Source organism: Chanodichthys erythropterus, chromosome 1, assembly GCF_024489055.1.
Source record: "Chanodichthys erythropterus isolate Z2021 chromosome 1, ASM2448905v1, whole genome shotgun sequence".
NCBI lineage: Eukaryota > Metazoa > Chordata > Actinopteri > Cypriniformes > Xenocyprididae > Chanodichthys > Chanodichthys erythropterus.
In genome coordinates, this window is record NC_090221.1 from 26,590,013 (window position 1) to 26,614,789 (window position 24,777).

Consider the following 24,777-nt stretch of genomic DNA (forward strand, 5'->3'; position numbering starts at 1 on the left):
AAATGTATTTTTCATTACTAAGGACTTCATTTGGACAACTTTAAAGGTGTTTTTCTCAATATTTAGATTTTTGTGCACCCTCAGATTCCAGATTTTCATAGTTGTATCTCAGCCAAATATTGTCCTATCCTAACAAACCAATGGAAAACTTATTTATTCAGCTTTCAGATGATTTTTCAAAAAATTGACACTTATGACTGGTTTTGTGTTCCAGGGTAACATTTATTAAAAGGGGGTAAATAGTTTTTGTTTTGAAAAGGTTCTTTTTAGTATGTTTTGGTATAAGAGGGGAGATACAGAACAATTGCACCTGTTTAAAGTAAATACAAGTAGCATTGTAAACCCTAATGCTCAAAATAACTGGCTTGAATAGGGTAAACTTGAATTAAACAAATTAGTTCAATCAAATTAACTTAGAACTTTCTTTTCAGTTTTTCACAAAACTGACACATTTTATGTAATCTGAATTGTTTCATTGTTTTGAGTTTTATGAACTTTTTTTCTAATTTACACAAACTTAAATTTAACTAAAAACTGGATTTGTAGTTCTAGAGTAGGTTTTGAAAGGTTTGGAGTCAGGGACAGTAACAGTTTGAGGAGATCATGGCCATTTGGTGAACAGGGCTCTCACCATTAGCCAGTTTTAAATGAGCAACAGTAGAGAATTGGTGCCTCATGGGGAAACTGTAGCTGTAGGGTGACACAAAGGATGATGCCATATTTTCATTTTTAGACTGATAGTGTCCAGAAGTCCATCCAGCCGAAATGTTATGGATAGGAGGCACAGATGTACTTGTGGTGGTGGAATCATGGAGCCAGTGACTCCTACAGATGTCTCCTTTCTTTTTATTAGTCATGAAGGGAAGGTCTAACATGGGTCGCAAGCCAGTGTAACTATTGAGTTTGCCCAGACAAATGTTGCAGTAGGCTCTGTATGTTTGAAAACTGTTTGAAGGAAAAATCTTGCAGCATTGAGGGCTTGAGAATGTGATAGGATGGGCTGCTTGAGCAAAGGAGCTGGGCAAGAAGGATGTCATTGATGAGGTGATATCGAAGCTTGCTGAAGATTCATAACATCTGCCTGCAGTGAATGAAAAGAAAAATTTATATATAAAAATGTATTTATTACCTCTTGGTAATGAACAGTTTAGCTATCAAAACTTTCCTCCATTACTAAAAAGAAATATAACTGATAATATAAAAGAAATAAACTGAAATAAAATAATTAAACATTTTGAATTATAAATGTTTACCTTGTAGCTCCATAGCGAAAGATTTGAAATCGAGGTTAAAGGGGCTGTGCCATGAGTACGACTCCAGAATCCCACCCAACACACCCCTAAAATGCATTGTAGAAGATAGAGAGGGTGAGAAATTAAGTTAAAATATCTGAAAGTCATAAAATACAATTATAATGTCTTTTTTTAGATGATTCTGCTAATGTAATAGCCTCAAGGTAGTAAAGCCCTTTTATAGTTTTGCAAATATATGCAATATCATTAGTTTATATAATATGTAATACCATGTAATATCAATATACAAAATAACAACATCCATTACCCATTCCGTTCCCTGAAGCCTTTGGCAAAAGGATTCCTGTCAATCTTCAGTTTTGTTATCTTGAAAGTTACCAGAAAAAAACACAATAAGTCACTTTAGAAAGAAAGGTATACAATCAAACCAAAATTTTTTCAGACACCTTGAACATTTCATTCATTAATACAGTTTATTCAATATAGTTTAAAAAATGGTAATAAAATATGACAAGATCTCAGAGTTAAACTGTCAAAAAATTGTTAATTATGTCAGATAACACTTAAGCAAAACATGGTAAGGTCAAAGTGTCTGAATAATTTTTGGTTCCAAATTTTTATAAATTTTACTAGTAGTATATACCACTGTATGAAGAATTTTTGGGTATGTCACAGTTTACTTTATTTTGCTATCCTCACTTACATAAATTAGCTATAGAGTCCTGTACCCACTAGTAAATATATAAAAAAATGTCTGAATAATGTTTGGTTTGAAAATATATTATATATATATATATATATATATATATATATATATATATATATATATATATATATATATATATATACACACACACACACACACTATATTGCCAAAAGTATTAGGACACCCCTCCAAATAATTGAATTCAGGTGTTTCAATCACTTCCATAGCCACAGGTGTATAAAATCAAGCACCTAGGCATGCAGACTGCTTCTACAAACATTTGTGAAAGAATGGGTCGCTCTCAGGAGCTCACTAAATTCAAGCATGGTACTGTGATAGGTTGCCACCTGTACAATGAGTCGATTCACTAGTCTGGTCAACTGTTAGTGGTATCATAACAAAGTGGAAGCCATTGGGAACAACAGCATTCAGCTACGAAGTGGTAGGCCACATAAAATCACAGAGCGGGCTCAGCGTATGCTGAGGCGCACAGTGTGCAGAAGTCGCCAACTTTCTGCACAGTCGATAGCTACAGACCTCCAAACATTGTGTGGCCTTCAGATTAGCTCAAGAGCAGTGCATAGAGAGCTTCATGAAATCACAACATCACCAAGTGCAATGCAAAGCGTCGGATGCAGTGGTGTAAAGCATGCCGCCACTGGACCCTAGAGCAGTGGAGATGTGTTCTCTGGAGTGACGAATCACGCTTCTCTATCTGGCAATCCGATGGACAAGTCTGGGTGTGGCGGTTGCCAGAAGACAAGTTTAAAAAAGTTAATGTGCTTCCCATCAAATTCAACTGTCTATAGTAAACTATTTTCCAAAATCAGAGGGCCTTTACATCAGGATTACGAGATGTTTCAAAACATCAATGTGGTGCAAACTTGTTCATAGCATGGGTCTGTTTATGCTTAAATAGACTCCAGTCTTGCAAAAGATGTTCTTATGTAACAAACATACTGGTGTAACATACTGAGGAGTATAAATTCAACATAAAAATTTCTAGTCGCTCGCAGATTGCCTGCTTGCTCAACAATTTTGTTGCAGTAAGGGGTGAATCTGGCCCTAATTACAGTCTAAGTATTTCTCTAAAAAATGGTTTATAAAAGGGTTTATGCACTTTAAACACAGTTTTTTTTTTTTTTTTTTTAAGAATTATGAGCTTTATTAAAAAAATAAGGCATATACAATATACGATTTAAGCTATATTCTCTTCTCTAAAGTTTCTTTCTTTCTTTCTTTCTTTCTTTCTTTCTTTCTTTCTTTCTTTCTTTCTTTCTTTCTTTCTTTCTTTCTTTCTTTCTTTCTTTCTTTCTTTCTTTCTTTTCTTACCAAAGAGTGGTTTACATTGAATGACTTTTCTGGGGTACGCTAAATGTAACATCAAGAGACATGTTGTTCGCGAGGTTTATTGACATTCTGCGGGTGAAACACTGATTGGGTGATTCCACGAGAGACAATATGCCTAAGTAAGTTAAACTGCATCTTTCAACACAACCTCTGATTTTCACATGTTATAGGCTACCTAGTAAAGGGGGAAATAAAGAGGAGGAGATTCACTTTAGCTTCATTCTGTTGTTGAACTGAGGTGGCTACAATGATCTTTCACACCACATTAAAGAGTCAAAACTAAATTTATTATTTGAATTGTGTAACAGAAATTGATATAATTAGAAATCTTAGAAAATACAAGTTTTTACTAAGGATAATAGTGTTTCACACCAGAGCATGTGAGCCGCTAGTATTTTCAGAGCGGAGAGCACCTTTCTGAAGATTCCACTCTGCTTGCTCAGTCCGCTCAGGGCTGCTCGTTCAACCCAGAATGCCCTGAACATCAAAGTTAAGGACGAAGAAAGAGACCTAGGCCCGATTGAAAGGGGGTGTGGATAAACTGAGTTAGCAAATAAGTTCTAGTTCATATTTTGTTTTGGGGTAAAAACCTTAAAAAATACCCTCGCAGCATCATACTGTTAAATAGTGTGGCTATGTTTCTTTTGTATTAGATATATCAATGCCGCGATATGTTTCAAAAAGTGGTGGGGACAATATTGACCCTGGCAAAAAGTGGTGGGGACATGTCAGCATAGCAATGTGCGTTCAGGTCATATAATTACTGCAACTACGAGATTCTGGCTCATAAAAAGCATTCATGTCGTCGTAGAGCTTGTAATTACAGTTTGTAAGCTGGGAATTTTCTGAAAGCTCCCATGTTTACCACATAACTGCTTTAGATTCATTTAGGCATTGATACTGGTGCCATAGAAATGCATAATTCCCAGTCTGAGGACTTGAACAGCTCCGAATATAAAGTCATGTGTTGTCATCTCAAGATTATGGTAATTACAAGGTGGCGTGAATGCAGCAAGCTCAGCAGTTACCAGGTGCTCCTTTGTCATGTGCCTCCTTGTTTCATGTGATGTCCTTATTGGTTTGATTGTGCACATGTGTGTCTAGTTTAGTAATTAGTCTCTGTGTATTTAAGCCCTCATGTTTCCCATGTCCCTTGTCAAATATTGTCCCTGTAACCTCTAGCCTAGCCAAGCCTAGCCAAGCCTAGCCATGCCAAGCCATGCCAAGCCATGCCAAGCCATGCCAAGCCATGCCATGCCAAGCCAAGCCAAGCCAAGCCAAGCCCGTTTTGGAGTTTAATAAAACTGCACCTGGGTTCTGCAACTTGACTTCAGTGGAATGTATTACAGCATTAACACCTGTGAAGAGACGGCACCAACTCCTGCGAGGACTTCAGTAGCCTGTTGCACAAAGCCGGTTTCAGTTTCTACCCAGGTAAGTTCAAGATTACTTTGAGTACACTCTGGTTTTTCAGGCTTATGAAGGTGGATTGGTTTTTAGGGGGTTTCATTGATATGGTAACTTACACTACATGGCTATACTGCTCCGGAGCTGGTTTTATTCTGTGTTAGAGATCACAAACCCAAACTGGACCAATCAGCTGTGAGTAAAGTGACACGTATCTGCTGTTTCTCTCGCTCCAAATTAAAGCAGTTTATAGTGAAAACATTTTAGAGAAAAAATTGCTCATCTTTTGCTAATTATATTTATATTATATGAATTAACTACATATAATTCATATAATAGTATCATGTAACTATTATATTACTTGACAATTAATATTTAATTTTGCTTTTAAATTTATATAAATATAATACATGCATTAATATATAAAGCTTTTAAACAAATTAAGCTTATGTGTATTCATTTGAGCACTTTGTGAATCTAATATAAATTATTATAAATTATTAGGCATATTTCTTTGATTCACATGCATTGATATAGTCAGATATTTCCTTTCAGCTGTCTTCTCAAACTTTCACTGCAGCAGTGTTTATTTCTGCCTTGTAAATGCATTTAATTTCATGATATTTTTCATAATGATCTCTTAATCTTCAGAAGAGAAGTGAATTGTGCGGCTCTCTCACGAGAAGTGAATCAAACTGATGTTCTCCTTGTTCCATGTGATTGGCTGTTTGCCACACGTGTCACACTTTCAGGTGCACACACTTCAGAGTTAATCGCAAACTCTGGATTAAAACTGAGTTGACAGAGAAAGTTTATACCGAGCGTTGTGCAACATCTGTTCCTGATCTTAACCAGTTTGGATTTATCTGGATTTGGATTTTAGGGGTTGAACGACTTCAGATTTTTAAAATGAGTTTTGTTGTTAAAAAATGTTTTTTTTTAAGCAGAGGATCTGTTCTTTTTTTTGTCTCTTTTTCTTTTCTTTCTTTCTTTGTCTTTCATGTTCAGAAGTTCATACAGCAAAATGTATGAAATGAGGGCCATGAGCATGATAAAAATGGCTGGTAACTTTAAAAAAATTTAAAATAAAAAAAATTTAAAGAGTTAAAGTACAGTTTTCAGTACAAGGTATATTTCAAGTATAAAAATTAATACCTTAATAGGAACATAGAAGTATACGTAAAGTGCAAAAATAATATATAAATACTAAACCATTACATCACCATGTGATGTTAAGTTCACTTAAAGAAAACTTACAAGTGCACTTGCAGTAAAAAAAACTAATAAACTGAGAGTGTACTTCAAAGTGTACTTTAATAAACTAAAAAAATGTGCTGTATAAGTATTTAACTAGTGAATTATCAGTAAATTCACTTATAGGTATAGTTGCAGTACAAACAAAAAACAAGTTGTAAACTATTTGTGTATTAAAGTTTACTACTGTTACACCTGAAGTGTACTTAAAAGTATACTTTTATACACTAAAAAGTGGGCAAATTTAGTCCCAAGTAGTATTGAAATAGTACACATACAAGTATACTACCAGTACTTTGATATTAGTATACTTACTACATAAAAAAAGTATATTTAATAAAATGAACTTGTATATACTTGTGTGTGTGTATGTATGTGTGTGTATGTATATATATGTATATATATGTATATGTATATGTGTATATATATATATAGAGCAATATCACACGAGTAGCCGTGCGATATGGCTGTATATCAGCACGCTGTGATTCGTCCGTAGGTAATCACAGCGTGCTGATATACAGCCATATCGCACGACTACGAGTGTGATATTGCGTTTATACAACAGTTCGACAGCACGAGTGTGTAAATAAATAAGAACAACAACGGAGTGTCTTTAAAACCCTCTTTTGTGCAGCACTACTTCCTTCCGCCACGGATTCAAATCTCAATTTGACAGTTGAACCAAGCTTCCGTTGCTAACTCTAAAATGTCACTTTAGAACTAGTAACGATGGAACGTTGTGTCGCTTCATTGAAACACATTGAATTTTCTACAGTATTAGAGAGAGAGAGAGAGAGAGAGAGAGAGAGAGTAGGCTATTACCTGTGTGTCTGGTATATTGCATTACATTCATTCTTCAAGTCGATGTCCATAATATTACATCCTTTATACAAGTCCGTTTGAATGTCCGCTGAGGTAAGCGATCTTTGTATTTGTCTTTTTTTCAGCTTTGGGAAATTTCCATCCATAACACCACAGCGCTAAAAAAACTTCCTTTTGCAAAGTTCCTTTGTGACTCACTGACTAATTCTTCTGTAAAGTGTTGCCGCCATCTAATGGCGTATTAATGTAATGTTCACTCAATCCATATTACTTAATGGACATATTTATATAAAATAATATTTATTGAACAACATATAAGCACAACTGTACAGTTCAGTCAAACAAACATAAAGCACTAGTTATTAAAAAAAAATAGGTCACCATTTACGCTGGTATGTGGGTTTTACAAATATTTAACGAATGAAAAGGATTTTAAAGAGCTTGTGACGACAACTCCATTGGATCCTCAAACTGTCAATAAAGCCACATTAATCCGCCTCCCCTCGTGAATGAAGTGCGCACGCAGTTTGGACATCTCCTCTGTGCAATGCAAAGGTAAATAAAAGATCTGATGTTTGAAAAAAAAAATTGTAAAGCGTTTTCTTTACCCAAAAAACCATATGTTTATAAAGTTTAATGCTTTACGTATTTAAAGAGCGGAGAAGAGTCTGATATGTCCCGTCTAGTTGTGGCCAATATGCTATAGAAGGATGTAACGTAATGTTTATTATTATCAAATTTAATATAGCACAATTCGACTTGCTCTGGAACAAATAATAGATCAATAAGACCAAAGATTGCCCGTTCTATGTACTCAAATTGAATTATGACTCGTGTTTAACCACTATAAGAGCCAGCGGCAAATCCCCAAGGCACTGGCCGAGATGAAGCTGATCTCGGCGGTTACAGAAGCACTGAACGGCCGCTGACGCACTCGAGCTCGCATCTCCGAAAACGTCAAAACAAATTGTAAAATAGGCGCTGTTATTAAATATGAGTCACATATTTCAGGTCTAAACAACTACATTCTCACCTAAAAAACTATTAAAACTACAGTTCGTGGTACAAGGAGTAGTATTTGTAAAAATTACGGTTGATTTGATCGGCCGCCATGACGGTCACTTCAAGCGGAGTGATACAAACGGTGAAAAGGCAGTAGGAGTGCTGTTCTCACTGAAATATCGCATGGCTATCAACCAATCAGATTCGAGAACCAGACAGAACTGTTGTATAAATATATATATATATATATACACAGTGCTCAGTGTAAATGAGTACACCCCATTTGAAAAGTAACATTTTAAACAATATCTGAATAAACACAAAAACAATTTCCAAAATGTTGACGAGACTAAGTTTTATATAACATCTGTGAAAAGGTGCAGTATGTAAAAATTCTGTCCACTAGAGGTCGCTAGAGGCCTATTCAAAACAAAAATTTGAGCGCGGAATCTTGGGACATGTGGTTTTCACCTCAACGGATGGTGCAAAAGAATAGGGATAGGACTTGGGAAGAAATCATGTTCATGAATGCGATTATTAACGTTACTGTAGTATGAAGCAGAGCGGGACCGAGTGTTGTGGGAGCTGAATGAGGCTGCCGGAGCGACTGCGCAACACGCGCCTCACGAGCAGCGGAACACAGAGGTAACACAGCTCTGTTTATCATATTAGATTCATTTGAGAGTGTTGAAAATGATGTTATAACATTACTCTGTGTTCGCTAGGCAGCTGCTGTGAGACACTTGTTTGAGACACACTGCAGTAAGAGTGATTTTTGATTATCATATTAAATGCTGGATGGCTTGTGTTGATAAATGGCATGCAATTAATTTTAAACCGTATTGTATGGTGGAGAAAATTATGTATTACTGTTACTAAAAATAAAGCTGCATCTGATTATGCTATGTTAGCTACTTGACAAAATTGTGTTTTTCTCTGAGGCATGGTAAAGCATGGTACTTGCAAAAAAGTCAAGAAAATTAGATTTAAACAACAAGACTCAACGTGTTGAGCTATATAACAACAATTAGTTTTCTCATGATTTACAAATATTTGTTATATTGTAAGTACTCAAGTGAACAAAATATATAACACTGGCCTAGTGGTTTTTGGATATTTTTCTGCAAAAAATATTACATATTGCACCTTTAAATTATAACATGAAAGTAAGGTTAATAATATAACTTGGAGAACAAAATTTTCGGTTTTACGCAAATTAGGGTGATGCAAAAATGAGTAGGTCGGCTGCACGGTTGAGCACATCTGGGACATGAGTGGCCCGAAGGGACCTCAGATGCTTCTGACTCCACAACAAGAGATGGCGGGCGAGTTGCGACATGCGACGGGAGCGTAGACCACCTTGATGGTTGATGTACGCAATGGCCGCAGTGCTGTCCGAGCGGACCAGTATGTGCTTGTCTGACAGCAGCTCCTTGAAGCGGCCCAGTGCAAGACGTACTGCGCAACTCCAGGCAATTGATATGCCAATGCATTTGAGGCCCCGTCCATAGACCCGACACTGCATGCCCGTTGTACGTGGCCCCCCATCCGGTGGCGGAGGCATCTGTGGAGACCACAGCATGCCTGGACACCTGTTCCAGGGGCACTCCGGCCCGCAGGAACAAGGGGTCCGACCACCGGATGAGAGTGCGTCGGCAGCTCTGTGTCATGGGAACACGGAGCGTACCGCGCTGCCACGCCCATCTTGGGACCCGGCAGCGAAGCCAGTGTTGAAGCGGTCACATATGGAGCAATCCGAGCAGCGTTACCGCGGCTGCAGATGCCATATGCCCCAGGAGCCTCTAAAATAGTTTCAGTGGAGCCGCTGTCCTGCGACTGAGCGTACTTAGGCAGGTCAACACCGATGGGCGACCGAGTCTAGCTCAAGACCGAGATAAGAGATCCTCTGCCCGGGGGAGAGTTTGCTCTTGTCCCAGTTGACCCGAAGCCCCAACCGGCTGAGGTGAGCTAAAACCATATCCCTGTGTTCGCACAACTGCGCTCGCGAGCTGGCCAGGATCAACCAGTCGTCGAGGTAGCTGAGAATACGAATGCCTTGTTCCCCGCCTCCGCAATCTTCATAAAGACGCGGGGTGACAGGGCCAGCTCGAAGGGTAGGACTTTGTACTGATATGCCCGACCCTCGAACGCAAACCGTAGGAAGGGTCTGTGGCGAGGCAGAATCGGGACATGAAAGTACGCGTCCTTCACGTCGATCGCTGCAAACCAATCCCGGGGACGGACGCATTCGAAAATGCGCTTCTGCACATCTTGAACAGCAACTTGTGAAGGTACCGGTTCAAGACGCACAGATCCAGGATTGGCCATAGCCCACCGCCCTTTGTGGTACAATGAAGTAGGGGGCTGTAAAACCCCAACTTCATATCGGCTGGAGGGACCGGCTCGATTGCATCCTTCGCCAGGAGGACAGCAATCTCCGCCCGGAGAACAGGTGCGTTGTCCAGTGACATCTGAGTGTAGTGGACACCCCTGAGAACCGGGGGACGCCGGGCGAACTGAATCGCATAGCCGAGTCTGATGGTACGAATGAGCCAGCTGGACAGGCTGGGGAGCGCTATCCACGCTTCCAGACACTGAGCCAGCGGGACCAAAGGCACCACAGATGCGCCGGGGGTAGGGCAGCGAGGCAGAGTACGGGGACTAGACTCAGACGGCATGGGAGCGGCCCGGAGTGTGGTCAGACTCTGCGAGGCAGCAGTGCGTATGGGAGACGGCGCACGGGGCGCGGCCTGCACCATCACACTGCCACCTGCTGGCGATGTGGGGGGGGGCTGCGCGTGACAAGGCAGGGCCTCGCACGCTGACAGCCGCAAGCAGAGTACGGGGACCCGACTCGGGCGGCATGGGAGCGGCCCGGAGTGTGATCAGACTCTGCGAGGTAGCAGTGTGAATGGGAGACGGCACATGGGATGCGGCCTGAACCACCACACTGGAACCTGCTGGTGAAGTGAGAGAGGGCTGAGAGTGGCAAGGCGGGGCCTTGCACATTACCAGCCACACCCTCTTGGGACCTGGAGGATCAGACAACAGTTCTATTCGTGGGTACCGCTGGACTCCGGAGAGCCAGCGGCGGAACAGACCAGAATTCTCCACCCGGCCCTCCTCCGGGGAAAGAACTGTTTCCTTCAGCTGCAGGTCACCATATCCCCAGGACCGCCTCCTGTTAACCAACTGGGTTGGCTGCGGGGAGAGCGGGCTGGGTTTTAGGCCAGCTTGTGAGATGAGCACATCGAGAAAGTGTACTTGACGATGACAAATCCCAGCAAGACTAGCCAGGGGTGTTTCCGGACCACCATGGTGGACATTGTCTGGCCAGAAGCCTGCGTTATGACCTGCATCATGCGTAGCTCAACCCTGACTCAGAACTACCCCCCTAAAGGGTAGTGAGAGAGAAAACTTGTAATGCAGATTATGGCCCCCTTGGCGCTCCATATTTAACACCAAAGAGGCCACAAAACTGCCAAGTTTTTCCATGCACGTCCGGGCACAGGGGGCGGGGCAAGGCGAGTGCGCGTCACACAACGAACAGAAGCTACCAGCCATGTTGGACAGTGAATGTGGCCGTCCAACTGGACGACACACGGCGCACTTGGCGCCGACGTGGCCATGTTTTACTAAACATGAACCACCCACGGACAACATGTTTGCGATGCACTAGAGGAGTGGGGGGCCCACGGAGAATGGCTCGGCGGGTATAGCCCCACTGTGATCCTCTGGTCACCCAGGCTTATTAACCAAAGTAGTATTCTTCTTATTCAGAAAAATAACTAGATCGGGGAATAAGTGAGGGGACTCCACCTCATTAAAAGGCGCTCGAGTCTCGACCGTGCATCTAGAGCGCCAGACGACGCGCAGGGTTGCCATGGCAACGCGCGCTGTCAGCCGGCAGTTCGACGGCACACGGCGCGCTGAACGCTCAAGCCCTTACGAGAAAGGCGAGACAAACAACGCACCGATGTGGGCATATTCTCATAAGAGAATATGAACCACCCACAAACACAGTCTCAGCACGCTAAGCAGACATGAGAGAAAGTGATTGTGGCCGTCATTGAGGATAGGAAACGACCGCCTCCAGAAACGCACGGACAGAATGACGTCTTGAAAAAGACGCAGTGTCTGTCTGTGAAGCTCTTTTAGAAGGGGAAGAGTCAGCTCTCGTGCTGAAGCACACAGGGAGTGACGCGATGTGTTCAGGTACACCACTCCCCAAACACACCGGGAGGAACCGGCCCAAATCGCAACAGACAACTGTGTTTTATATGGGAATTCAGTTGCTGTTAAAACAGCAGTTGAGAGCTTAAGCTCAGGCTCCCCGGGAAGCTCGCGACCTCGCTGTTGTGCTTTAACGCCAACACAAACAGACGCTGAATCTCCAAGGCTGTTTAGTTTCACTCTTGTGAAGTCTGAAGCTGGACACCAACTGTTGGCTCCGAAGCGAAAGACAGAGTGCGATTGCATCTGCTTCCTATTTATATACACCTGTCGGAGGCGGTGCGCATTATGCAAATATCGCACGCCAATTCCATTGGCTTGTTTTAGTTCACTCGAAGCTGATAGGGCTCTCTAGCGATATCCCAATTCGTCGGTCACTACTGACGTACGTCGAACGTGACCGACTGAAAGGGAAAGGGTGTTAAAATCCCTTCCCATTTCATGCTGTCAGCAATGGCACCCCAATGGCACTTATCAGTCAGAATACTGTAGCAAAAGTGGTACAAAAACTTAAAAAAGATGGAACTGGAACCATCTCACAGAGACGTCGAGGTCATCCACGGGAGTTAACAACTCGACAGGAGCATCTTCTGATGAGAAGGGTTGAAGTAATCAGCATGCGAGTTCACTGCAGTTAGTCGACAAAAGTGTCTCCTTTTTCTGCAGAATGCAATATATCTGCTCAACCAATCACAGCGCACCATTCCACGCACTGTAAACAGTAGTGGCGGCGCCCTGAATACACCCAGCATCCTAATTTTCCTTATCTGCTTTGTACTTGAATAATTGAATAAAATAAATAATTTTGACGGCATTGACGAACCTGTGATGGTTTCTGCGGTGGGGAAGAAACGTATGTCATTGAAATGTAATCATTTACGTGAGGAGATTAAGAAGATGAGGCACTCGAGTTGGAGGAGGAAAAATGCCGGCTGTTGCTTGTTCCATGACAGCATCAAACTTCTTTCACGGTCCCCAAAACTGAATCATGGACAGTTTTTAAAGGCCGTTTTTAATACCAATGTACTTGGCAAATGTGTTTATTTTACCCATGCGGTAGTGCCAGATACTCTTTAATCGGTAATGACAAACGGAGACATACAGTGGTGATCAGAATTATTGGCACCCTTGGTAAATATGATCAAAGATGACTACAAAAATAAATCTGCATTGTTTATCCTTTTGATCTTTAATAAAATTAGTAAAAATCTAACCTTTCATTGAAAGAAAAGAATTGAAAGTGTGGGGGAAAATCACAGTATGAAATAAATGTTTTTCTTCAAAACACGTTGGCCACAAGTATTGGCACCCCTAAAATGTTTATGAGTAAAATATCTCTGAAGTATATTGCCATTCATATTTAAATTTTTTAGCACACCAGAGTGATCATGAACATGAAATTGTCCAGCCATGACTTCCTGTTCCACAGGAGTACAAACATGAGGAAACACACAGGCCAAATTCCCTTAATCATTCATCACAATGAGTAAAAGCAAAGAATATAATTCTGATGTGCAGCAAAAGATTGTTGAGCTTCAAAAAATAGAAAGTGGCTGTAAGAAAATAGCTAAAGCATTGAAAATCCCCATTTCCACAATCAGGGCAATAATTAAGAAGTTCCAATCAACTAAAGATGTTAAAAATCTGCCTGGAAGAGGACGTGTGTCTAAATCATCCTAATGCACGGTGAGGAGGAAAGTTTGAGTGGCCAAAGACTCTCCAAGGATCACAGCTGAAAAATTGCAGAGATTAGTTGAGTCTTGAGTCTCAGAAAGCCTAAAAATAAAAAAAAAGATCAAACAGCACCTACATCACCACAAGTTGCTCGGGAGGGATTCAAGAAAAATCCTCTGCTCTCATCCAGAATCAATCTCCAGTATTTTCAGTTGTTAGGCAAGACTGGAGAATTTGAGTGTGACCTGGAAGCAACAGTGAGTGATATGATATTATGCTAATAAAATTTTGCCAGAAGAATTGCCTGAGAATTTTAATATATCTGCTCACTCTGCATCATCTTGTGAGCTTTTAGTATGTTTTACACATGCACAGTAAGGTGAGTTAAGCGTTTTCAGACGTTTCAGTGTGGATAAGAAACTTTTGGAAAACGCTTGAAACGTTTGAGTGTGGCTGAAGAGTATTATTGAATGAAAACGCCTCCGGATTAACGTAGACATAGCCTAACAGTGGTATTCAGATAAGTAATAGCCTACAACAGAAACTGAATAGAGTAGAGATGCACCAATTGACCGGCCAGGGGCCAGAATCAGCCGATTTCCATTATCGGCCTGGACCTGTCAACAGGCGATTCCAAGCAGATTCGTTTTATGGCACAGGCAATAACGTCAGCTGCGTGTTCTCGCTCTCTTCTTTCCTACAGCGAAGTGAAACACACCTGCCTCCTCTCAGTCATTCATCTCATTGACTCTGGTTAAATAGTGCTTTTATTGCACAGATAACACAAGTTGTGTAACAGTATTTTGGGTCTGTGCATAAACTCTTAAAGTGACAGCAGTCTAATATTCCTGCTGCTGTTTTTCATATTAAAGGTGCCCTAGATTCAAAAATTGAATTTACATCGGCATAGTTGAATAACAAGAGTTCAGTACATGGAAATGACATACAGTGAGTCTCAAACTCCACTGTTTCCTCCTTCTTATATAAATCTCATTTGTTTAAACGACCTCCAAAGAACAGGCGAATCTCAACATAACAACGACTGTTACGTAACAGTCGAGGTGTACGCCCCCAATATTTGCATATGCCAGCCCATGTTCAATGCATTACACAAGGGCAGAACGTCTGGATCTGTGCACAGCTGAATCATCAGACCACGTAAGCAAGCAAGAACAATAGCGAAAAATGGCAGATGGAGCAATAACAACTGACATGATCCATGATAACATGATATTTTTAGTGATATTTGTAAATTGTCTTTCTAAATGTTTTGTTAGCATGTTGCTAATGTACTGTTAAATGTGGTTAAAGTTACCATTGTTTATTACTGTATTCACGGAGACAAGAGAGCCGTCACTATTTTCATTTTTAAACACTTGCAGTCTGTATAATTCATAAACACAACTTCATTCTTTATAAATCTCTCCAACACTGTAGCATTAGCCCATTAGCCACGGAGCACTATCAAACTCATTCATAAACAAATGTAAACATCCAAATAAATACTATACTCACAGGAATCGAAGTATGCATGATGAACACTTTGTAAAGATCCATTTTGAGGGTTATATTAGCTGTGTGAACTTTGTGTTTGCTGTTTAAGGCAGTTGAGAGCTCGTGGGGGCGGGGGAGCGGGAGATTTAAAGGGGCCGCACACTTAATCGGTGCATATGTAATAATGGCTCAAAATAGGCAGTTGAAAAAATTAATAAAAAAAATCTATGGGGTATTTTGAGCTGAAACTTCACAGACACGTGAAGGCACATTAGACTTATATTACATCTTTTGAAAAGGCACCTCTAGGGCACCTTTAATCAAAGAACAAAAGACAAAGAAAATCACTCTCTGCTCTTTATAACTATAATTGTCTCTTGTTGTTTAACATTTAATGATACAGACTAAAGCAGTAATATCGGGCTGCTGTCACTTTAAGACCGAAAACACAGATCCAATATACTGTTATGACGATACTTACCAAAAAGGCATTCTGTCATTTTTGTCTGCAGGCTACTTGACCATTTTTAGGCGAATCCGAAGCCCACAGTATACTTTGCTTATGCACGGTCCATTTCTTTCACAGCTTAATGCCCTTTTAATGATTGTTTAATAACAGGCATGTCCTGCAATTTAGCAAGAGTAGACTGCATTTTACAACACTCGCTTATTTGGCTGATTTGGATGGAAGTTTGAGCTTTTAGGGGAGAATGAAAGTGCACCGCTGTGAAAGAAAGGTCGGCAGGACAGAATGCAGCAGCGGCATAATAAACGGTTTACCTCGATTATCTTGTTTTCATATTGGTTGGAAGCAAAAATCGAATTCAAAAATAAATTACAATTAATCGCACAGCCCTTCTGTCAATGGAGGGACAGGAAGCTCTCAGATTTCATTAAAAAGATCTTCATTTGTGTTCCGAAGATGAATGGGTGTGTGACAGGTTTGTAACGACATGAAGGTGAGTGATTAATAAGAGAATTTTAGGGTGAACCTAACCCTTTAAAGACAATCACTGGTTTCCGGTTTCCGGTTCAACGCTGCTCAACGCTGCTGCCTGCCAGCTGTCTGATCTACGCTCGGAGCTTCGTGGAGATTATCCTAAATCCTTCTCTTTATTCCTATTCGCATAATATAACTTTCTTATTTTTCACTAGATTACTTAACCTATTGCATAGTATTACTAAACGGAACGATTTATTACTAGCAATCCACCAGCGTAATCACCTAGTGTTAGCCATAGCCTGCTAGCTACCGTCTACTTTCTTTTTTTCCTCTAAACCAACCTTCCTTGTCGATTGAATGGCGGATTTATCCGATGTATGTTATTCTGATCTGTCCTCGCCAGATCGGGAAGCTGTGGAGACGTTGCTGCCCGGCATTCATCGATCCACCGCGAGGTACAGCGTCCCGCACATCACCCTCGCCCCAGGCACCGGCAAGCGACCGAGACATCCAGCCAGCGAGTCCCGTGTGCGTTGCAGTTTTTCGGACGGCGTTCATCAAACACACGGTCAGTCATGTCCGACGATTATCATGTGTAGTAAATGCAACATGTACAGTTTAGCTCTTTCTGTCAGCAGTGAGACTTACACATGTGATAAATGCAGGGATATTGTCAGGCTGACAGAGAGAATCTCAGAATTAGAGACACGCATCCAAACTTTAATTGAGGATAGTGAGAATGAAAGGGCCTTAGATACTGCTTTGGATGCGACTAGCCTAGTAAACACTACACATTCGGTTCCGGTTGTAGAAGCCACGCAGCAGGCTAACTGGGTGACTGTGAGGCGGCATAATGGCAAGAACAAACACCACTCTTCCGTTCCGATTAGAACATCAAACAGGTTCTCCCCACTCAGTGACGCACCCACTGAGAATCCTGTTGAAAGTGCCCTAGTAATTGGCGATTCTATTACACGGAACGTGAAAATAGAGACACCAGCCACCATAGTCACATGTTTGCCGGGGGCCAGAGCACCTGACATCAAAGCAAATTTAAAAGTGCTGGCTAATGCTAAACGTAAATATTCTAAAATCATTATCCACGTCGGCACAAATGATGTTCGACTTCGCCAGTCGGAGATCACTAAAATTAACATTAAAGAGGTGTGTGAACTCGCAAATTCAATGTCAGCAAAAGTAATTTGTTCTGGCCCTCTTCCTGTTCGTCGGAGTGATGAGATAGTTAGCAGGTTATCATCACTCAATGGCTGGCTGTCTAAGTGGTGTGCGCAGAATAATATAGGTTTCATAGACAATTGGAAAAGCTTTTGGGGCAGACCTGATCTGTTGAAAAGAGATGGTATTCATCCCTCCCGGGATGGTGCTGCTCTTCTCTCTAGAAATTTGGCAAATAGTCTTAGAGCTGAAACATGACAAACCAGGGCCCAGATCAGGACGCAGACAAACTGGCTAAACCGACCGTCTGCTAGCCGCCTCACGTCACAGAACTCAGATAATTCACAGCACATAGAAACACTTTCACCTAGATATTATCACATAGAGACTGTGTCTGTACCTCGAACTAGTAAATACAAAAAACTTCCAAAACCTTTTAAGGGTAAAAATTTAATTGATGTTCAAAAAATGAAAATCACAGATAAATCAGATAAACAAATGATAAAGCTTGGGTTACTGAATATTAGATCTATTTCTTCAAAAGCACTTATTGTAAATGAAATTATCACAGACAATAAACTAGACTTGCTGTGTTTGACAGAAACCTGGCTAAAACCAGACGATTGCATTACTTTAAATGAATCTAGTCCTCAAGGTTATGATTATCGACACAATCCTCGACAGAAAGGCAAAGGGGGAGGTGTTGCTGTAATTTATAGTAATATATTCAGAATCATTCAAAAGAATTTCAAATATAATTCCTTTGAAGTGATGGTGCTTTATGTAACATTATGTAAGTTGACATTTGTGCTGGCTACTGTATACAGGCCACCAGGGCACCATACTGACTTTATCAAAGAATTTGCTGAGTTTCTATCAGAGTTAGTACTGGCTGCGGATAAAGTCCTTGTTGTTGGTGATTTTAATATCCATGTAGATAATAATAAAGACTCATTTGGATTGGCATTTGCAGATATTTTAAACTCTATTGGAGTTAAACAACACGTGTCAGGACCCACTCATTGTCGTAATCATACCCTAGATCTAATACTGTCGCATGGAATAGATATTGATGCTGTTGAAATTCTACAGCAGAGCGATGATATATCAGATCATTATTTAGTCTTGTATATAATACAATTAGCCAAGGCTACAAAACCACCACCCAGCCATAAATATTGTAGAACAATCACGTCTGCCACTAAAGATTGCTTTATAAATAATCTCCCCGAGCAGTTTCATCGCCTTAGTATACCTGACAACTTAGAAGAACTCGATGCTGCAACAGAAACTATTGGCTCTCTCTTTTCCAGCACATTAGATGCGGTCGCTCCTTTACGTCTAAAGAAGATTAAGGAAACTAATCCAACGCCGTGGTATGATGAGCACACTCGGGCTCTAAAACGAGCTGTTAGAAAAGCTGAACGTAGTTGGAAGAAAACAAAACTAGAAGTTTTTCGCCTTTCGGGGAAAGACAAAATGATTGAGTACAGAACAGCCATAAGAAATGCTAGATCTACTTATTTTTCAAATCTCTTAATAGAAAACAAACATAATCCTAGGTATTTATTTGACACAGTGGCTAAATTAACTAGAAACAGAGATTCAACTGCTGACGTTTCCATAGAGCACAGCAGTAATGACTTTATGAACTTCTTTACTTGCAAGATTGATAATATTAGAGAGAAAATTATAAACATGCAACCGTCTACAGTTTCTCTTCAGACAGTGCACTGTAGTGTCCCTGAGGTAAAACTAGAATCATTCGCCGCTATAGGAGAGGAAGAATTATCTAAACTTATCAAATCATCAAAATCAACGACATGTATGTTAGACCCAATGCCGACTAAACTACTGAAAGAAATGCTTCCAGAGGTCGTAGGTCCACTTCTTGATATAATTAATTCATCTTTAACACTAGGACACGTGCCAAAAACCTTTAAGCAGGCTATTATCAAACCTCTTATTAAAAAACCTCAACTAGATCCGAGAGATTTAGTAAATTACAGGCCAATATCGAATCTACCTTTTCTGTCAAAGATACTAGAAAAGGCAGTTTCAACACAACTGTGTTCCTTTTTAGAAAGAAATGGAATCTGTGAGGATTTCCAGTCAGGATTTAGACCATACCATAGTACTGAGACTGCTCTCGTTAGAGTTACAAACGATCTACTCCTATCATCCGATCGTGGCTGTATTTCTCTATTAGTGTTATTAGATCTCAGTGCTGCTTTTGACACTATCGATCATAACATTCTTTTAAAAAGACTTGAAAACTATATTGGCATTAGTGGAATTGCTTTGGCATGGTTCAAATCATACTTATCTGACCGTTATCAGTCTGTGGTAGTTAATGAAGAGATGTCGTATCGATCACAGGTTAAATATGGGGTACCACAAGGCTCAGTATTAGGACCGTTGCTTTTCACTCTGTACATGCTGCCCTTAGGAGAGATAATTAGGAAGCATGGTGTTAGTTTTCACTGCTACGCTGACGATACTCAGCTCTATATTTCCTCGCGCCCTGACGAAACCTACAAATTCACAAAACTAACAGAATGCATAGCTGACATTAAAAACTGGATGACAAGAAATTTCTTATTATTAAATTCAGAAAAAACTGATTTCCTAATCTTTGGACCAAAAACTTCCTCACGAAAAAACCTTGAATACTCTCTAACACTTGACGGGTGCTCCATTAAACCTTCGTCCTCAGTTAGGAACCTGGGTGTGCTCTTTGATACCAATCTTTCATTTGAAAGTCATGTTTCTAGTATCTGTAAAACCGCCTTCTTCCATCTAAAAAATATATCTAAATTACGACATATGCTCTCAATGACAAATGCGGAACAGTTGGTTCATGCATTCATGACCTCAAGACTAGATTATTGTAACGCTCTACTGGGTGGTTGTTCTGCTCGGCTTTTAAACAAACTACAGTTGGTTCAAAATGCGGCAGCTAGAGTTCTTACTAGAACCAGAAAGTATGACCATATTAGCCCAGTTCTGTCAACATTACATTGGCTCCCTATTAAACATCGTATAGATTTTAAAATCTTGCTACTTACTTATAAAGCTCTAAATGGTTTAGCTCCCCAGTACCTAAGTGAGCTCTTAATGCATTATAGTCCTTCACGTTTATTGCGATCTCAGAATTTAGGCCAGTTGATAATACCCAGAATATCAAAATCAACTGAAGGCGGCAGATCATTTTCCTATTTAGCACCTAAACTCTGGAACAATCTTCCTAGCATTGTTCGGGAAGCAGACACACTCTGTCAGTTTAAATCTAGACTAAAAACACATCTCTTTGCTCTTGCATACACATAACACATTATCAATACATTAACATTTTTCAAATCCGTTAAAGGATTGTTACGCTGCAATAATTAGGTCGGCCGGAACCGAGAACATTTCCTATAACACTAGATATACCTGTACATCAGAACAAGAATGGCATCTACGCTAATATCTGTCTCTCTGCTTATCCTGAGGTTTGCCGGGTGCTGGATCCAGGCCGTATCCAGGTCAGATGGAGAACCTGCGTCTGGACCTGACTACAACGTAGCCCAGGATCCCCGTATCCGCTTACATATATTTATATATAATCGATTTTTAATCTCTATAATAAAAATGTACAATTCAGATTTTGATCTCCATATACATTTACATATATATATCTTCCAAGGGGTTTTTTCCCTCCTAGGACTTTTTTCCCAGTGCTAGCACGCTGGGTTTTTCTCCTAGGGGGTTTTTTCCACCCCTGGAAGTCAGCCGACATTGGCTTAATGTAGCACCATCTTGTATATGTTACATATTACCACGCTTGTTTGTACAGTTTTAACCACTTCCCTTTTTTTCTGTGCTTCTAATATGTAAAGCTGCTTTGAAACAATTACCAATTGTAAAAGCGCTATATAAATAAATTTGACTTGACTTGACTTGACATAGGCGCTTATGTCACTATGAACTTTACTTACATTTTACTGCCGTATACTGTAAATACATGTTGGTCAGTCTCCACAAATTTTTATTTATTTATTTTTTTCTCTATGGCACATATTTTCTTATCTGTTTTACAAGATTCTAAAACTTTTGTTGAACCCCCTCCCCCACAGGTTTCAGTGTAGTCCCAGACTTTTGGATTCTACCGTCAAATTTTCCTACATAAATTCAGCACCATATGAAGCTTAACATTTCCACATTCTGCTCTTAATTTATATTAATCCAAGATAAAACAGAGAACTGTTGAGATAAGTTACCTGTTGGTTTTGGTAGGCTGTGACAGTGGTGAACTGAGTCTCAGGGAAGGAGAAGGTGTACACCCCCTCTGCTGGCAGTGATAGTAGAGTCTGTGACACACGTTCAAGAGGACTATGCAGAATAACGTGTATGCGTGGCTTGTACTTGTGCATAGACTTCAGGATTATCTGAATTTCAAATGACATTGGACACATTGAGCATGTATTTTTAAGTGTTATTGGTAATTGATTTATGTTGTAGTGTAGTGGTAATCAAATGAAAAAAAATGGGTACTCACATGGCCTTTGTCATCCATATCATTGTTGGTGAGTTTTACACGATCAAAGCTAATCACCTGTCTCATCCAGTTCTCTCCGGAACATGGCGAGTCCGGGTGGACATACAGATGAGGGGAGATACATGAATGATCTGTGTTTCCAGCCACCATCCATTGAGAGCTGTGGTATATATACCTAAAACAGAAGATAATAACAATAACTTATTATTTTATTATAATAAGTATTGCTCCTTCTCATCAGTACATGATTAAATCCTTTGAAGCAAGTGTATGCAATTTCACAATTCAGGATTCACCTTATCGGATTCACCAATCTTTTACATTTCTCATCATCTTCATTTATGTTATTTTGACTTTCATGTTTTTTTCAGTTCAGACTGAAGGACAGACCACAGTATACCTGTATCTCTTTGAGTCCACAGGCATGATGTCCATGGCAATGGAGTATTGCTGGAAGGGATCCAGATTGTGCACCTTGACTCGGACAGAGGGGAACATTCTCCTGAGTAGATGACAGATACACAATCAACACTGAAATTACATTACCACAGCTATTTGGCTAGTTACAAATAAAAATATTGAATAGTCTAATACAGTTTGCATAGTTATAGTATAGGAAAAAATAAAGGCTACACAAACTACACAACTTTTGTCCCGATTTTTCCCCAATTTTCATCCTGGAAAAGATGGTGCAAGTTGCCAAAAGACAGAGCAAGTCTGTAGATTTTTTTTTGTTGTTGTTGTTGACAGACTTCACCGAAAATAATGCAGTGTATGAAGAGCACATATTTTTTAGCTTCAGACTATGAGTTCATTCAGTCGGAGGGCAACAAAAAACTGGAATACAGTACATGACTTTTAAAATCTGAACAGACTTTAAAAAACTAGGCTTACACTTGCTGATTTTGTAAATGGTTAAAGGGTTAGTTCACCCAAAAATGACAGTGCTGTCATTTATTACTCACCCTCATGCCATTCCACACCCGTAAAACCTTCGTTAATCTTCGGAATGCAAATTAAGATATTTTTGTTGAAATCCGATGGCTCAGTGAGGCCTGCATAGGGAGCAATGACATTATCTCTCTCAAGATCCATAAAGGTACTGAAAACATATTTAAATCAGTTCATGTTAGTACAGTGGTTCAATATTAATATTATAAAGCGACGAGAATATTTTTGGTGCACCAAAAAAAAAACTAAATAATGACTTATATAGTGATGGCCGATTTCAAAACACTGCTTCAAGAAACTTCGGAGCATAATGAATCAGCATGTTGAATCAGCAGTTCGGAGCGCCAAAGTCACGTGATTTCAGCAGTTTGGCACGCAATCCGAATCATGATTCTGATTCATAACGAATCAGAATCATGCTGATTCATAACGTTCTGAAGCTTCCTGAAGCAGTGTTTTGAAATTGGCCATCACTAAATAAGTCATTATTTTGTTTTTTGGAGCACCAAAAATATTATAATATTAATATTGAACCACTGTACTCACATGAATTGATTTAAATATGTTTTTAATACATTAATGGATCTTGAGAGAAGAAATGTCATTGCTGGCTATGGAGGCCTCACTGAGTCATCGGATTTCAACAAAAATATCTTAATTTGCATTCTGAAGATTAACAAAGGTCTTACGGGTGTGGAACAACATGAGGGTGAGTAATAAATTACATTATTTTCAATTTTGGGTGAACTAACCTTTTAAGCTACAGCGAAAAATGGGGCATCATACACAAAACAGCTGAGGATTACACACTACCAGACTGTCAACTCACTTTGAACAAAACAAACTCGCAAAGAAACACACACCTCTTTGCTTGGATATATTGTGTAACTTGAAAATGTGGTGTTTGATCCTCAGGCATGTATAATGTCCAGGTTTTCCCTGTAACCACTAAGTCAGCAAGTCTACAATGCCATAGTGATTTAAAAACTGTTCAGATTTTAAAAGTGGTGTAGTGAGCATATTCCTGACTAAAACTAAAGATAAACATACCTGACATCAATATTAAGTATAGTCTAATCTTATCACTTAGCCCTACACACTGCCATGCTTGTTTATACATTTCTTGCACACTGTTTTACTCCCCAAGTTGTTGTTTTTTATTATTATAAAATTTTCTGCAGTCATACAGTATAAAAAGTGTGACACTGCGTTTAATAGCGCCAACATAAATTGTCATTTATTTTAGAACAACTATAATAGGCCTGTATTGCCATCTACCTCCCAACTTTCGTGATGATCATCTCTGTGCCGATCTCATGAAATCTCTTCCACAGTTCAGATCCTTGAAGATCTACTCGAATTTCTCTCGCAGCTTCAGATTCGGTTTCTTCAGGTTTTCTTAGCTTCACGCTTTTTTTCTTCCTGTCGTTTCGCTGATCTTCACAAGTAATCAAAACAAGATTACACAAATGGTAACGTTCAACACAAACAAGTAAAATAATTGTCAAACAATGCTAAAATGTTTTCCCCTCCCACACAATATGCTACACTAACCCTTTGGGTCGATGAAAGTTCCCGTCGGTGTATCTCTGTCATATTCCAAAACACACTGCAACTTCTCATTCTTCATATTTTCCACTTTCATCTTCTTGCAACTTTTCCCTGAGGCATACACAGAAATTGCATGAGCTCGCGTGCTGATTCCCTGCATTCTGTAAAGAGATCAGATGAATCTTTCCCCGTCAGTCTGTCAGCAGCATTGTCAAAGTTGTTATGGATAAATCGATAGATGTTTCTCTCCTCTTCGCTCTCTTGCTCGCTGTTCTCTAAGCGCGTTTGTGTTTACACTTCACCTCTTTATTTCTCATCCTCTTGTCCTTTGCCTATGGGAAAGGAGATGCTCTTGTTCTCAAACTTACAGGCACCAATAGGATCTCAGAGGAGGACTGGAGTAAAGAAACTCCCAAAC

The 24,777-nt window shown here is 40.0% G+C and overlaps 1 protein-coding gene across 1 annotated transcript; it reads right to left on the reverse strand.

The window, feature by feature from the left end:
* Nucleotides 1-575: 575 nt before the first annotated feature.
* On the reverse strand, nucleotides 576-24,519 carry tbx22 (T-box transcription factor 22). The gene is given in 8 exon segments (XM_067382556.1): nucleotides 576-1,081; nucleotides 1,254-1,339; nucleotides 1,561-1,619; nucleotides 21,580-21,747; nucleotides 21,858-22,032; nucleotides 22,258-22,359; nucleotides 24,087-24,230; nucleotides 24,359-24,519. Coding segments are annotated over 8 exon segments (1,401 nt in total).
* Between the last annotated feature and the right edge of the window lie 258 nt (nucleotides 24,520-24,777).